This window comes from Adiantum capillus-veneris, chromosome 2, assembly GCF_014529385.1.
Source record: "Adiantum capillus-veneris isolate H3 chromosome 2, ASM1452938v2, whole genome shotgun sequence".
In the NCBI taxonomy this organism is placed as follows: domain Eukaryota; kingdom Viridiplantae; phylum Streptophyta; class Polypodiopsida; order Polypodiales; family Pteridaceae; genus Adiantum; species Adiantum capillus-veneris.
Window position 1 is genome coordinate 84,289,040 of NC_140932.1, and position 13,074 is coordinate 84,302,113.

Genomic DNA, 13,074 nt, shown 5'->3' on the forward strand with positions numbered 1-13,074 from the left:
CAACTGTACAAAAAAACATTTGCCACTTATCGAAAGGCAAAAGACAATGGCAAACTCAACAATGGATGTGTGCTACATAGAGGGTGACTTTGGCACCATACAAATGTACTTGCAAAGAGATGCTCCTCGTCAAGGTTTGCTTGAAAGATCTCGGCAAAAGTTGACCTGGCACAACTCACCTTACAAATTACCATCCATGGTGGGATGAGGTGACCCTTCAAAGTGGACAAAACAAACATGTCACTTTTACCCTTGAGATTGTAAGTTATTATCCCTATACATACATACATACATTTATCTATCCATCCATCCATCTATTTCCTTAAGACTTAAAAGTCTCATTACATGACTAATGAGCATCCTTACCTTCACCATCTGCTACCTCTAAAGAACAATGCCCAACTATGGTTGTAAAACTTGGCATGCACGCTTGCACCGTATAATTTTTCTTTTCTATTCAAAAGATGAAGAACATTACATCAATTGGTTGCTTAGTTCCAAATTGATAAGAAATGGGCTACGATGATTCAACATTAAACTAGTTCTCAGCAGCTTAATGGGTTCCAAAACCTCGATTATACAACCATTGCAGAAGAAGTATACAAGTTTGCAGAAAGGCCTGTGTAGACAATTGTTACAAATGGAACTCCTCTACATGTGATCAAAAGATTAATAACTCAAAGGCTTGATTTAAAAGTTGAAAAACTGTCTTGTTGCTCCACACTATATCGAGCCGACTACAAAAAGTAGGTACCCAATTTAACTGCATTTTACGTCATCTGTTACAGTTATACCGAGCCATTACCTTCCTCTTGTCACTCGTACCTGCAGTACTTCCACTTCTAGGTCTTCCTCCCATAATAGAGATGAATATGTCTTACAATGACAGGTAATAAAACCTCATCAAGCTGTTCAAGAGATAAAACATGGTTACGACAAGGCTAATGGCAGCCCAAACATTCTTTTCCTTTGTTACGATAATCACAACCGTGTTAGTAACAACCGAACCTCCAATCAGTTTTAACTGATTAGAAAATCCAATAGAGCTTACAATACGACCACCTACTCTTACTCTGCACCTTTCCTTTCTGATCAAAATTCCAACTTTGCACAAAAGGATGGTTGAGCAGTAATGAACAACAAGGGTGTTGCCAGGGTTGAAGACGGTCTTTGGACAAAGCCGCTCCATATTTGCTGCTCTCTGATGCCACGTATGTAACTGATTAACTATGAAAGCCTCAAGAAATGTCATTTGATATGCAATAGCTTTTAGACACCTGCTAAGAATCAACAAAATCAGTCAGCAAGTGATTGCCTATTTCATAAAAACGTGATCTAGTACAAACACCTGCTAAAAAATCACAAACGGAGGAAAAGAACATCATTAATTGACTGGTCAAAATCCTTACTTGCGCTATAGCAAGTTGGAAAAGACTTCAATGGATGAGTCAAACAAGAAAATAACAAGTATGGAGTAGACGTCACAAATGGATTGTGCCACAGGCACATGGGCTCAATTGCCACGTGGACACGCTACTTGAGAATAATTGACCCAGAACCAAACCCATATACCAGGAAAGCCAAGGAATTTTGTTAGCACCTTTGTAAGCATGGTCGCCGAAAGAATCAAGCAAAGAAATTAAAACCCCTCCAAAAACCTCTTGGCATAATTGATTGTATCAGGCCAAATAGGACAACTGGTGCATTAGTTGGCAACGTAGACTAGTCGTGTGTTCTTGGTCACGTACCAGCTGAAATCGCAGCATGATGTGTGCGAGCATGTGCATGTCCCAAGCAATCCTCCGCCTTCTTGCTCCAACACCATCAAGGAATGAAGAGAGGGGAGCAGATGAGAAGACAAACATTGGCACCCTAGGAAGGTGCAAAATGGGGGCACCCCATATAAGGACCAAATCTAGAGCCCAGCTAATAGATGTGCCACCTCATCTAAAAATGGGGCTGAACCGAAATCAGGTCAACTGACTAGTAAAAGGTCCAGGGCAAAAAAAAAGGGCCGGGGCTAAAATGCATATGCACGGCCCATCTGGTCATACAACTATGCCCCTGCCCATTGCAAATGGGTTGTCAAGAAGCACTCCAAAACGTTTTGCGCATAAATGCCCGGTAAAGATCACTAATCTCATCACGATTCGAGGTTGCAATATTCAATGAGTCATGAAAAAGGATCTAATAGAATGGTTCCCTACAGACTAATGAAGTGCAAAGATGGATTGAGACATGGCAGTCCCCGAGAATTGGATTAATTGCGTAGAATCAACATCAGCTGCAGGTGTGGCTATTGTGGATGGCATCATCTGCAATAACGTCCTTTGGATGGATACACATGCTCTTCAAGCAGTTACACAAATGCGATAACTGCACCAGAGAACTCGCCAAGTACTCTAACCCGCTCGTCGGCCCATGCTCTGTCGTGTAGGAACTTAACTCATGCCGAAGCCATCTTCTAATTTGCAATGTGCGGCAGGTCTATCGTCCCCTCCCAAATTCAAAGATTTGCATCTATATACGACGTTAAGCCACCCCCCCCCCCCCCCCCCCCCCCCCCCCCCCACGGCCCCCTCTTTTGTCCCCCAAGGGATCTACGATGGGTCTACTCTATGATTTCTGTACATTCAGGCACCCACTTGCTATCGTACAACTATGCATGCAGCAGCATATCTACAATGTGCATGCATATTGTGGATTTAAGGTAGAGGAGATATGAGACAGATTAGATACAAGGTGGGCTTGATTTTGATAGTTGATACACTGTGCAAGCTGCTCTTCTCAAGGCCGATCCTTTGGTGACCTCTCAACTTCTACTTCCAAGGCCACAAAGACCTTCGGCTTTGTCCCTCTGCTACCCTAAGGCGCCTACTACTCCTCTTGTAGCAGCATTCTAAAAAACGCAAATACACCAGAGACGGGTGGCGTCGGCAGGCGTGGCAAATGGGGGTCTCTTGCCGTCAAGGGGAGCTCGAGCAGGGATTGGACAGTGGCGTCTCAAAACACAACCGTAGCCAAGGGGGGGAGGGCGAAGCCAAGCACATCGCCAGTGTTTCAATACGTTGTGCAGTGTACGCCACATACGGCGTTTTAAAACGCCGTCGCGCAGGAGGACGTTGCTTGTGCCTTTGTCGCCAAGCGATGCCATGAACAACGCTGAAGAGGGAAGCGTGCTAAAACGCTAGCAGTTGCACCTCGTTGGTACTGGCATGACCTCTCAAAACGCAAGCAGAACCGATGACGGGCACCTCCAGAATGTTGCCAAACTACATAAAAAACGCAGAGCATATCAAAACGCCAACAGTAGGGCCAAAAACGCTGCCGAGGTCATCTTCTCGCTTTTTTCTTCACGGGTTCTCTTCTCTAGGCCGCTTTGCTTGCCCAAGGTCAAGTGGCGCACATGTAATGTGCAGCGGAAGTGAATGATGTGTATGGCTCAGGATGAGTGAACAATAAGTGCTCAAGGTTCCTTTTACTTAGAGAAAGGGAGAGCCTTCCTTGACTTAATGAGAGTAAATGTGCAATGAACAAACACGAGAGTGGAATGCAACTGTGAGTGAGTGTGCAAGAGAGTGCTAGAGAGAGAGAAGAGACGACACCAGATGGGGTCCCAAACCCCCCTCCAAGGGCCCCTCTCTATTGCTAGAGAGGTATTTGCTTTAGATTGCACAAAGTCTAATGTCAACAACAACGATGGAGACTGACGATGAGGATGAAGGTGTCGTCGTCGAGTCCAGGATCTGTGATGATGGCGTCGAAGGTGTCGTCAAGATGACGATGACGATGGCGATGTCGACGACGGCGATGGTGTCGATGACGACGGCGTCAAGGCTGAAAACTGAAAACGCTAGATGCTCTGCTGGGGATCTGCTACTGTGGCGGTATTGTGGCATGGATCTGCAACCGCTTTGTCGGGCTAGGGCTGAAATGCAAAAACGCTGGTTGATCTGGCTAAAATCTGAAAACGCTAAGCTGATCTGGGTCTTGACGGAGAAACTTGGGAGTGGGTTCTCGCTAGGCTAAGGGCTGAAAACTGAAAACGTTCGCAGAACTGACTGAATGTGCAAACGCTAGGCTGATCTTGTGAGAAAACGTTGGGGCAAGCTATCTGGTTGCACTCTGCACTTGTGCATTGAGCCTGTCTTTTGTCTTCTGCTTCTACTGAGTGCCCACTAGGTTTCTTTTATAATTTCTTAGCAATTTGCCCTACCTACTTTTCCAACAAAAGTCACTTATTAATAAATAAGTGAAAAATGTGCACTTTGGCAAAAAGGGTTCAATGCTCTAAAAAATGCTCATGCTTGGTACTGTATCATGATACTAATGATACTAATGATCCTAGGTTGTGCAATTGGAGGATATGCAGCTACTCTAAGTGCCTGGACATGCACGCCTTGCGCACAGGCTCACAAAGGTGCCAGAACACTTCCTAGGCTTCCTAAACCCTAGAAGTAGGAACAGCTTGTCCACGTACACATAGGGTTAGATGTGCACGTGAAAACACAGCTTTGATACCATGTCAAAGTCTACGATCCGGAAGCGGAGAGAGAGAGAGAGAGAGAGAGAGAGAGAGAGAGTCTCTTGAACCAACCAACCTTGGCAATGAATTGATTATAATACAATGGGGGCTAAGGGTGCGTATATAGCAACCTCAGTAACTTGCCCTACCCAGACTTTGACAAATAAGTAAAATAAATACCTAAAAGCCAAACTAAATAATGGGATCACACTGGGCAGTTCACTTGAGATGCCAAAACTCCAACAATATTCAGTATGAAGTTGGATGAGATGTGGGCTGCCTATTGAAGATTTAAGGTGATTTGAGTGTGACGGTTCGTGCCTGGTACTTTGCAAATTTTCAGCCTGCCAGTTAGAGACTTTATGCTGCAGAGGGGGTTGATTTTGGACGGATTTCAGCTGGTGTAGTTACCCTTGCTTAGGAGATTGGAGATCCCCTTTCTTCTTTAGGATTCTAGTTCTAAGGCTCTAGACCAAAGAGTTGAAGTGTATTTTGGCAAAAGGGCAGTCACTATCGACAAGAGATCGCTTGTAGGCTTGATACCCGGTTTGTACTTGTCTACGGAGGATTGCTTTGCGACCTTGGAAGTGTATTGACGATGGTAGTGAACAAGAAGAATGTTGCAGAGAGTTCCCAAGATGGGAATGTTGAAGAAGAAGTCTAGATGATGCTTGGGAATATTTGCGGAAGTTTACTCGTAGCAAGGAGTTGCATAAGTTACTTGAGAGGAAGTTTCTGGTGTTTTCGATGTTTCCACACGATCAAAAGTTGGATGCCACCAGCGACCAGGACTAGAAGGTGCTTATTGGAGGTTGTATTGGAGAGCTACGACCTTATCTTGATAGTATGTGATGGGATTGAGCGGGCAAAGTAACACAAGTTGGTGACGTGGCATGCCCAACTGAAAAGAACTGGTCGAGAGGACAAGAAGAACCCAGAAAGTGTGGCTGAGGGGCCTAAACAAAAGGTGTTAGGACCTAACCCTACCAACTTATGGAGCACTAACCAAGAGGCTTAAAACCTAAAAACTCCCAAAGCGAAGGTTGTTGGCTGTTTGTAAATTGTGCTGACATACCAAGTGGTTTCCGCGATTTGGGAGGGCCAGATTTTCGAGTGGGCTTTTGAGAGTAGATGCTTTTGGGCATCCCTTGTATTGTTTGTAAGGACCCTTGGGGCCTCACTCTGAAGAGCATATGGACGTAGAGTCTCGGAGGAGAGGACCCTCCAAGAGTTCCACCTTTGCGAAGCAGTAATGCAGAAATAGCGAAAGGGGCACCGGTCTTTGGGGATAGTGCATCTTGGTTTGGAACTTCGCTGTGCCGTGTTGACTCTCCTTCTCCTCTCAAATCAAGTTCAAAGATTTTGGAGTTTTTATTCGTGTGTTGCTATTGATTTCTCGCTTGGAATGTCCAAGTTTGTTAAAAACCCTCCTTTCATTTTCATCGGGCGGTTTGCCGTAGTGAATTTGTGGTAGCTTTGATACCATGCAAGGTTGTAAGGTACGTAGTATTCGGTACGTGTTCGGTACGTACTGTACGTTGTACCGTATGGATTGGGCCATAAGGTACGTAAAATTCGTAGTATATTTTTTAAAAGCTAAAAATACAAAGAATTTCAAATTTATATACAACCTATCTAGTTTAAAAACACTGCACAATACTTAAACATAGCCACAACTTTCAAAAAACACTTAAAATCACCCCACAAGTTAAGTAACCGCTAGATAACTCTGCAACACAATTAACGCACACTTCAAAGTTGAATACAAAACTTACAATCTTTCGCGAGGTCAGGACTCTAGAGTGCCTCCTTGCAGACTCCAAACACAAAGGGAGGGAGGGAGGGAGGGAGAAAGAACCTTATCGGTGGCGGCAAATCCTTCCTTGGTCTCTGTGCAGACACTGTGCAAAGACTCTATTCTACTCTCTGGTTCTCTGTTGTGATAATAACCAATATAGGATAGGTGGACTTATTAAAGGCCTCGCCCAACCAGTACGACCACGGGGAATAGGCACCGTCGCGAATTTTTTATATTTTTTTTTCAGAGGCTTTTTTTTTTGTGGGTACGTACGGATACCGTACGGACGTACGATGCGGTACGGAACCAGACCGTACGTACGTACGGAAACAACCTTGATACCATGTTGAGACGTAGAGACAGAGGAGATGTAGAGACAACCAAGACACTATGTACGCTCCCATATTACAGGCTTGACACTCCAAGCGAGAAATCAATAGCAACACGCGAATATAAATTGCAGAATCACTGAGTGTGAATCAAGAGAGAGGAAAGTCGACATGGCACGGGGGAGTATCAAGCCAAGACGCACTGGCCCCAAAGATTGGCGCCCCTTTTGGTATTTCTTTATTATTGCTTTGCAAAGGCAGAACTCCATGAGGTTCCTCTTCTCCGAGACTTTGCGTCCAGATGCTCTCGAGAGTGAGGCCCCAAGGGTCCTTATAAACAATACAACGGATGCCCAAAAGGCTAAAAGCATCTGCTCTCAAACGCCCACACAAAACCTGCCAAAAGCTGCCATCGAAAATACAGAAATCCGTATAGTAGTGCCACGTGGTTTCATCGCAATTTACGGAAATCAGCCTGCCAGCTTTCGCTTTGGGAGTTTTTAGGTTTTAGGCCCCTCGGCCGGTGCTCCATAAGTTGGTAGGTTATGTTTTTCTTTAAAAACCCTAACCCCTTCTGTTTAGGCCTCTCAACCACACTTTCTCAAGGGAAACCAACTTTTTATTGGAGCTTTCAAGTGGCTTGGTGGGATTCTTTTGAAGTTTTTTTGGAGTACAAGAATGCAGACATTATCTCCAAATCTTGTACGCACGAAAAGACCCCCCCCCCCCCCTTCTCCCCCTTGCTCGGGCGCCAGCAACTATAATAACCAACACCAACATACGGCTATGGATAGCATATCCACCAACCAGTTAGCAACCTATGCACCAACAAAATTCTCAAGGAAACCATCGATTTGTTTGGCTCGGGATAGCAAAGCCAAAAGCAAATGGATGAGCTTGCTAGAGGACAGAGGCAACGTAAGCTTGACAAGGATGGTAGTACAAGTACTCAGTTAGCTGCCCTAGTACCCACGAGGTCCGACAACCAATGTTATAAATGTGACACGACACTTTGTTTGGCTCGGGAGTTTGAAGCCTAAGGCAAAAGTAGAACTCACAGATAGACAAAGATAAAGGCAAGCTAGACAGATTACGGTAATAAAGATTTGACAAAGGAGATCAGCATGGCACACGTGGTGGCGGCCACTGTGGCCTTGACGTCAGATTTCTAGTCAAAGGGCAGCTGTCGCCACTAGCTTCAACCAAAGAGAGGCTTGTGAGTGTGTTAGGTGCAGCGGAATGAATGTTTGCGCTTTGCTCAAGATGAGAGCTCCAATATGTGCTCAAGGTTCCTTTTCTTCTTATAAAAGGTAGAGCCTTTCGTTCTTAATGAGAGAATGCTATGATCACAAACAAAGTGAATGGACACTGTGCGTACAAGTGAGGCTGAGGGATAGAGAGAGAAGAGAGATACGACACCAGAGACGTTGTAAAACCGTCCTCCGAAGGGCCCACTCTCGTCGGCGAGAGTGGTCTACTTATGATTGCACAATCCGGTACAAATGGTATGCATGTGACTGATGCAAGTCTAAGCTATGTCGAGGATGACGACGATGATAACGAAGTCGACCTAAGGGATGAAATCTGCAATCTTTCTACTGCTGTCCAAAAACGCTATGGGCTGAAATCTGCAAATCTTCTATCTGCTGAATTCTGACTCTATGTTGGTGACGATGTCGATGACGACGATGCGACAACGACGTGCTGAAAACGCAGATGCGCGTTTTCCGGGCTGAAACTGTAAACCTTGCGGAAACTAACCGTGCGGCGAGGAACTGCTGCGGGAAGGTGAGATCTGCGAGGTTCGGGACTTGATCTGCGGGTACTAACTGCTGAAAACTGAAAACGCTGATGTTCCTTGACTTTCCGTCGCGGTGAATCTGCAAAACGCTAGGGTTGGCTGCAGATGCAAAAACGCTAAGGCTGAAAATATGTGCTTTTGTCGCCGTGGCTCTGCAAATGCAAAAACGCTAGGCTGATCTGAGGTGCTACTGTTGTCGGGATCTGCAAAGGCAAAACGCTGGCTGATCTTGTGATGAAAACGCTAGGTGATGCTGGATCTGCAAAATGCTAGGTCTCCTGGGGGGGGGGGGGGGGGTCTGCTGAGAAGTTGCCTGTTGAGCGTGGAGCTCCTGTTGCCTCTTCTGCCATTTAGTGCTAACTTGGGTTTGCTTATATATTTTCTTAGCAAAATTGCCCTACCTACTTTTGTTGGGAAGTCACTTAAATTAATAAGTGAAAAAATGTCAAAAACAGGGAAAATAGACTAAATGCACTGGAAAATTTCCCTAACTGATTCTAATGGATTCTGATGGGAATATTGATGATCATGCTGTGTGCAATCAGAGGAAATGCATCTATACTAAGTGACTGGGCATGCACGGTCTACGAATAGACTCACAAAAGTGCCAGATCACTTCTAAATCTAGATTGATTGGACTGACTGAACCCCGATCATGTTGTAGCTTGTCCACCGACACATAGGGCTGGATGTGTCACGTGACAGAGTGGTAGGGAGGGGCAAACAATGCTCCGTAAAATTAATTTGGACCCTTGTGTTGGAGTTCAAGTTATCGGTGTTTGAACATGTGGGTCAGAGTTCAAAGCACAAGCATCTCGCAGGGACCCAATCAAACATATCTAAAACACTATGGATAAGTGCACCAATCCATTGTTGTTAGTTGGATTATGGACATGATGTGTTTCAAAGTTCATTATCTAGAAAGTATTTTCGAACGTGACGTGTTCATAGTTCACGTCGCACGAAAGGGGATTCTTAGACGTAGTGTGGTCTATAGTTCAATTTTCTAAAAGGCTCAAGATGGCATTCTTCTAAGGTACAAAGTTGAGGGTAGCAAATCCAAGGAAGGAGCTGTTGCTAGGGTGTCCATGGTATCTTCTTCATCGACTTGCTCTCACTATTGATGTCCACTATGAGTTGCGTAGAGGGTGTTGGAGTTTAGGCATCTCAAGTGAACTGCCCAATGTGATCCCATTATTTAGTTTGGCTTTCAAGTATTTATTTTACTTATTTGTCAAAGTCTAGGTAGGGCAATTTACTGAGGTTGGTATATAAGCAACCCTCAACCCCCATTGTATTATAATCAATTCATTGCAAAGGTTGATTGGTTCAAGAGACTCTCTCTCTCTCTCTCTCTCTCTCTCTCTCTCTCTCTCTCTCTCTCTCTCTCTCATGCTTTCTCCCCTTGGTCTCTCCGCTTCCGCATTGTCGACTTTGACAAATATCAGCAACACTCCTTGATCAAAAACCGGCTGAAAAACGCAAGAACACAAGGATTATTAGTGACATAGTGCTACAAAGACAAATCAACCTCCTCTTCATACAAAAAGCTGGTCCAAGGGTGCTCTCCACAACGAAAACGCAGCCGGATCTCTCCAACCTGCTGGCTGAAAAATGCAACCTAGATCTGCCTCTCCTGATGCTCCAGATCCACTAGACATCATCGAGCCTAGCCTCTAATATACCTTCATAAGTTTATATTAGTCTGAACGCACAAATTATAAGAGGGAATAAAACACTCACAAAACTACAAAAGCAAGGGACACAAGAAAACAAGGGGGGGGGAAAAAACTAAATCACTTCATTTGCTACTGAACAAAACTAGAAAAAACAAACCATTATTCACTTAAAAATGTTTTTAAAAAAGGCATACGCAAAATAAGTTGAAGCAGCTTACTTGGCTAAAACTTGACACAAGTACTCAACTTTAAATCCTAGAAATCAAACTCCACACAACTACTTCTAAAGGAACAAATTTTTAAGCCCTGATGTAAGCTAAATACTAGAAATGAATACTACCACAAACCTACGAAGAAGAGGCTGAAAATAACAAAAAAAGTACAAAGATCCAAACTTGACAATATGTGACCTCAACTTTGCTGCTTGCCCAAACAGGAAGAATAAGATTATCACCTTTATCATGCATAGCTTGGAGAACAACTATGGCATCCCTACTCACGTCGTTAGTGCCCAAGAGTAGGTACACATTTGTATAGAGGTCATTCATGCTTTAAACGTACTCTATAAAACTAGCCTCTAATACCATGTCAAAGTGCAGGTTTGTATAGAGGTCGTTCATGCTTTGAATGTACTCTATAGAACCAATGAGCCTGGCCTCTAATGCCTTGTCACACGCCAGAGATAGAGAGAGAAGATGGGAGTGTGGACAAGCCATGTAAGGCAATCTGCTAAGAAGAGAATACAAGGCTTTGCACAACACAATGCCCCCCCCCCCCCCCCCCCCCCCCCCCCCCCCCCAAATATATAGAGAGGTAACAACCACATCTAAATAGCTCATGTCAAATAAATGGGAATATGATGAAAAGTCCAAAACATTAAAAAAATAGAACGCCCAGCACTATGATGCCTAGACCCTAGAAAAGCCTCACAAGGCCAAGCACACAAACAAAAGAGCCCTCACTCACAAGATCTCGACGAAAAAACCAAGGAGATGACTTCCAAAACTTTAATATTAGAACCTTCCTCCCTCCCCTCCCAAAAAAAAAAAAAAAAACAAGAACGCCAATTTTGTGAAAACGCTGCCACCAAGAAAAACTTACACAACCCACCATTCTTGCACACATGGTGAGCACTTATTTGTCAAAATGTTAAATCCCTCCATAAACTCATGGCATATTAAAAGGCCCTCAGAGAGAGAGAGAGAGAGAGAGAGAGAGAGAGAGAGAGAGAGAGTGTATGCAACAAGAGGCTCTATAGCCAACATCATGACCAAGGAAGTAGCCCTCTCTGAGGAGGCACCCAACAAATACAAGCATATGGATGGTGAGTGCTTGAGGCTTGCCTAAATACCTGCATAAAGCAAGGTCTGCCAAGCATCTAGCACATTCCATGAAAATGCAAGAAAAAGGCCCAAGAATAGGGGCCCCCATAATAGGGGTGCACTGGACCGGCCAGCCACAAACTAGCTAGCTAGGACCCAATGCAACCTCTATGCAATGCAAGGATGGCCAGCTTGGGTGCACACTAGCCATACGAGTACACGAAGTACCCAAAGTGAGGTAGCAACGTCGTGTAGCACAGACAGCATTAGATTTTCCTCCACATTCTATATAACTTTTTGTATGTCATTTCAAGCTCAAATTTCAATACACCCCAACTTCATTTTTTGACATATGTGAATGCAAACCTTCAAGTTTTGAAAAAGGTTGGAATAGTGGAGGATGCATGTGCTAGGAGTTAGCTTCCAAAGCAAATAGACCATCATCAGATTTAAGTTAATGCGACTTCATTCGTAAGTAAATGATGATTCTCACACCAGACTTGCTCAATTACACGCTGTCTTCAAGGAGCAACCAATGTTTGCCAGTACTACTTGGCCTTGTGGTGGTGGTGCACAAGAAGGGCAATCTAGAGATAGCGCTTCAGGACCTCCTTTAGGCGGCTTACTTCCACCCAATTGGAGTGTGAGAGTGAGAGCTCATTTGATTCAAATGCACCTTAGATTTCAGTAGAGATCTATTACTTAGTAGATCTCAAGGCTTTTATTTGGTTATGTATAGCAATCTTTGGTGTATTATGTATCATGCCTATATATTCATGGCATGACTATACATCAAACTTTTGGTTCAATTATGCAATATGTTTTTGGTTCTATTATGACACTTTATGCCATGACCTCATATTCATGATATGAATCTAACATATTTTTAGTTTTGAACGACAATATGTTTTGGGTCCTCAAGGCTACTTAGGTTGTTAGGCTGTATTTTAGTAGCTTGACTCATCAGCAATTGTCATTGAGCTTTAACTTTTTAATGAGCAGTAAATTTAAAATCGTGAATCTAAATTGTGAACTTGTAATTGGTAACATGGTTTTAAGTGGCAAATCAGGTTTTTGATTGGTCAATCATGACTATGGACAATAGTACATAGTACGCACAAATATCATTTCTATGCTTTCAAAAGTATAGAGTTCAAGGCATGCAAAGTGTGAGCTTTGTCCTGAAGTGTGAGTCAAGGACATAAGAATGGAATTATCCCACATGTTGTGGTACAAGGCTGTAGAGCTACTTAAAGCTCATTTCATGAATGAAAAAACACAAGCTATTTTGCATTACATCTCCCTTGCTGATGGTGAGCTTGTGATGGCTTAGCAAATACTCAAGATCGTGTTTATGAGTCCAAGTTAATTGATCTTGGAACCTAATTCGCTTGAGTGATAATCTAGCCAACACACACTCACTTGTGTGCACCATGTTTCTCTTTCATCCCATTCCCATCAAGTGGTATCAGAGCTTTAGGTTATGCTAGCTAGGTTTGTCGTTATGCATTAGTGTGTTGATGATTAGCATCTCCATTAGATTGATTAGCATTTCTTAATTATCGTTACAGTCTGTCACAAAACGGGCACCACGTGCCAATAGAAAAGAACAGATTGAAC

At 43.7% G+C, this 13,074-nt stretch overlaps 1 protein-coding gene across 1 annotated transcript in view; it reads right to left on the bottom strand.

The window, feature by feature from the left end:
• Positions 1-557: 557 nt before the first annotated feature.
• Positions 558-13,074, bottom strand: part of LOC147463098 (structural molecules protein) — a 48,564-nt gene continuing 36,047 nt past the window's right edge. The window contains exon 3 of the mRNA XM_086487336.1: positions 558-1,277. Within this exon, the coding sequence (XP_086343462.1) occupies positions 1,270-1,277 (8 nt within the window). The 3' untranslated portion in view covers positions 558-1,269. The remainder of the gene's footprint in view (positions 1,278-13,074) is intronic.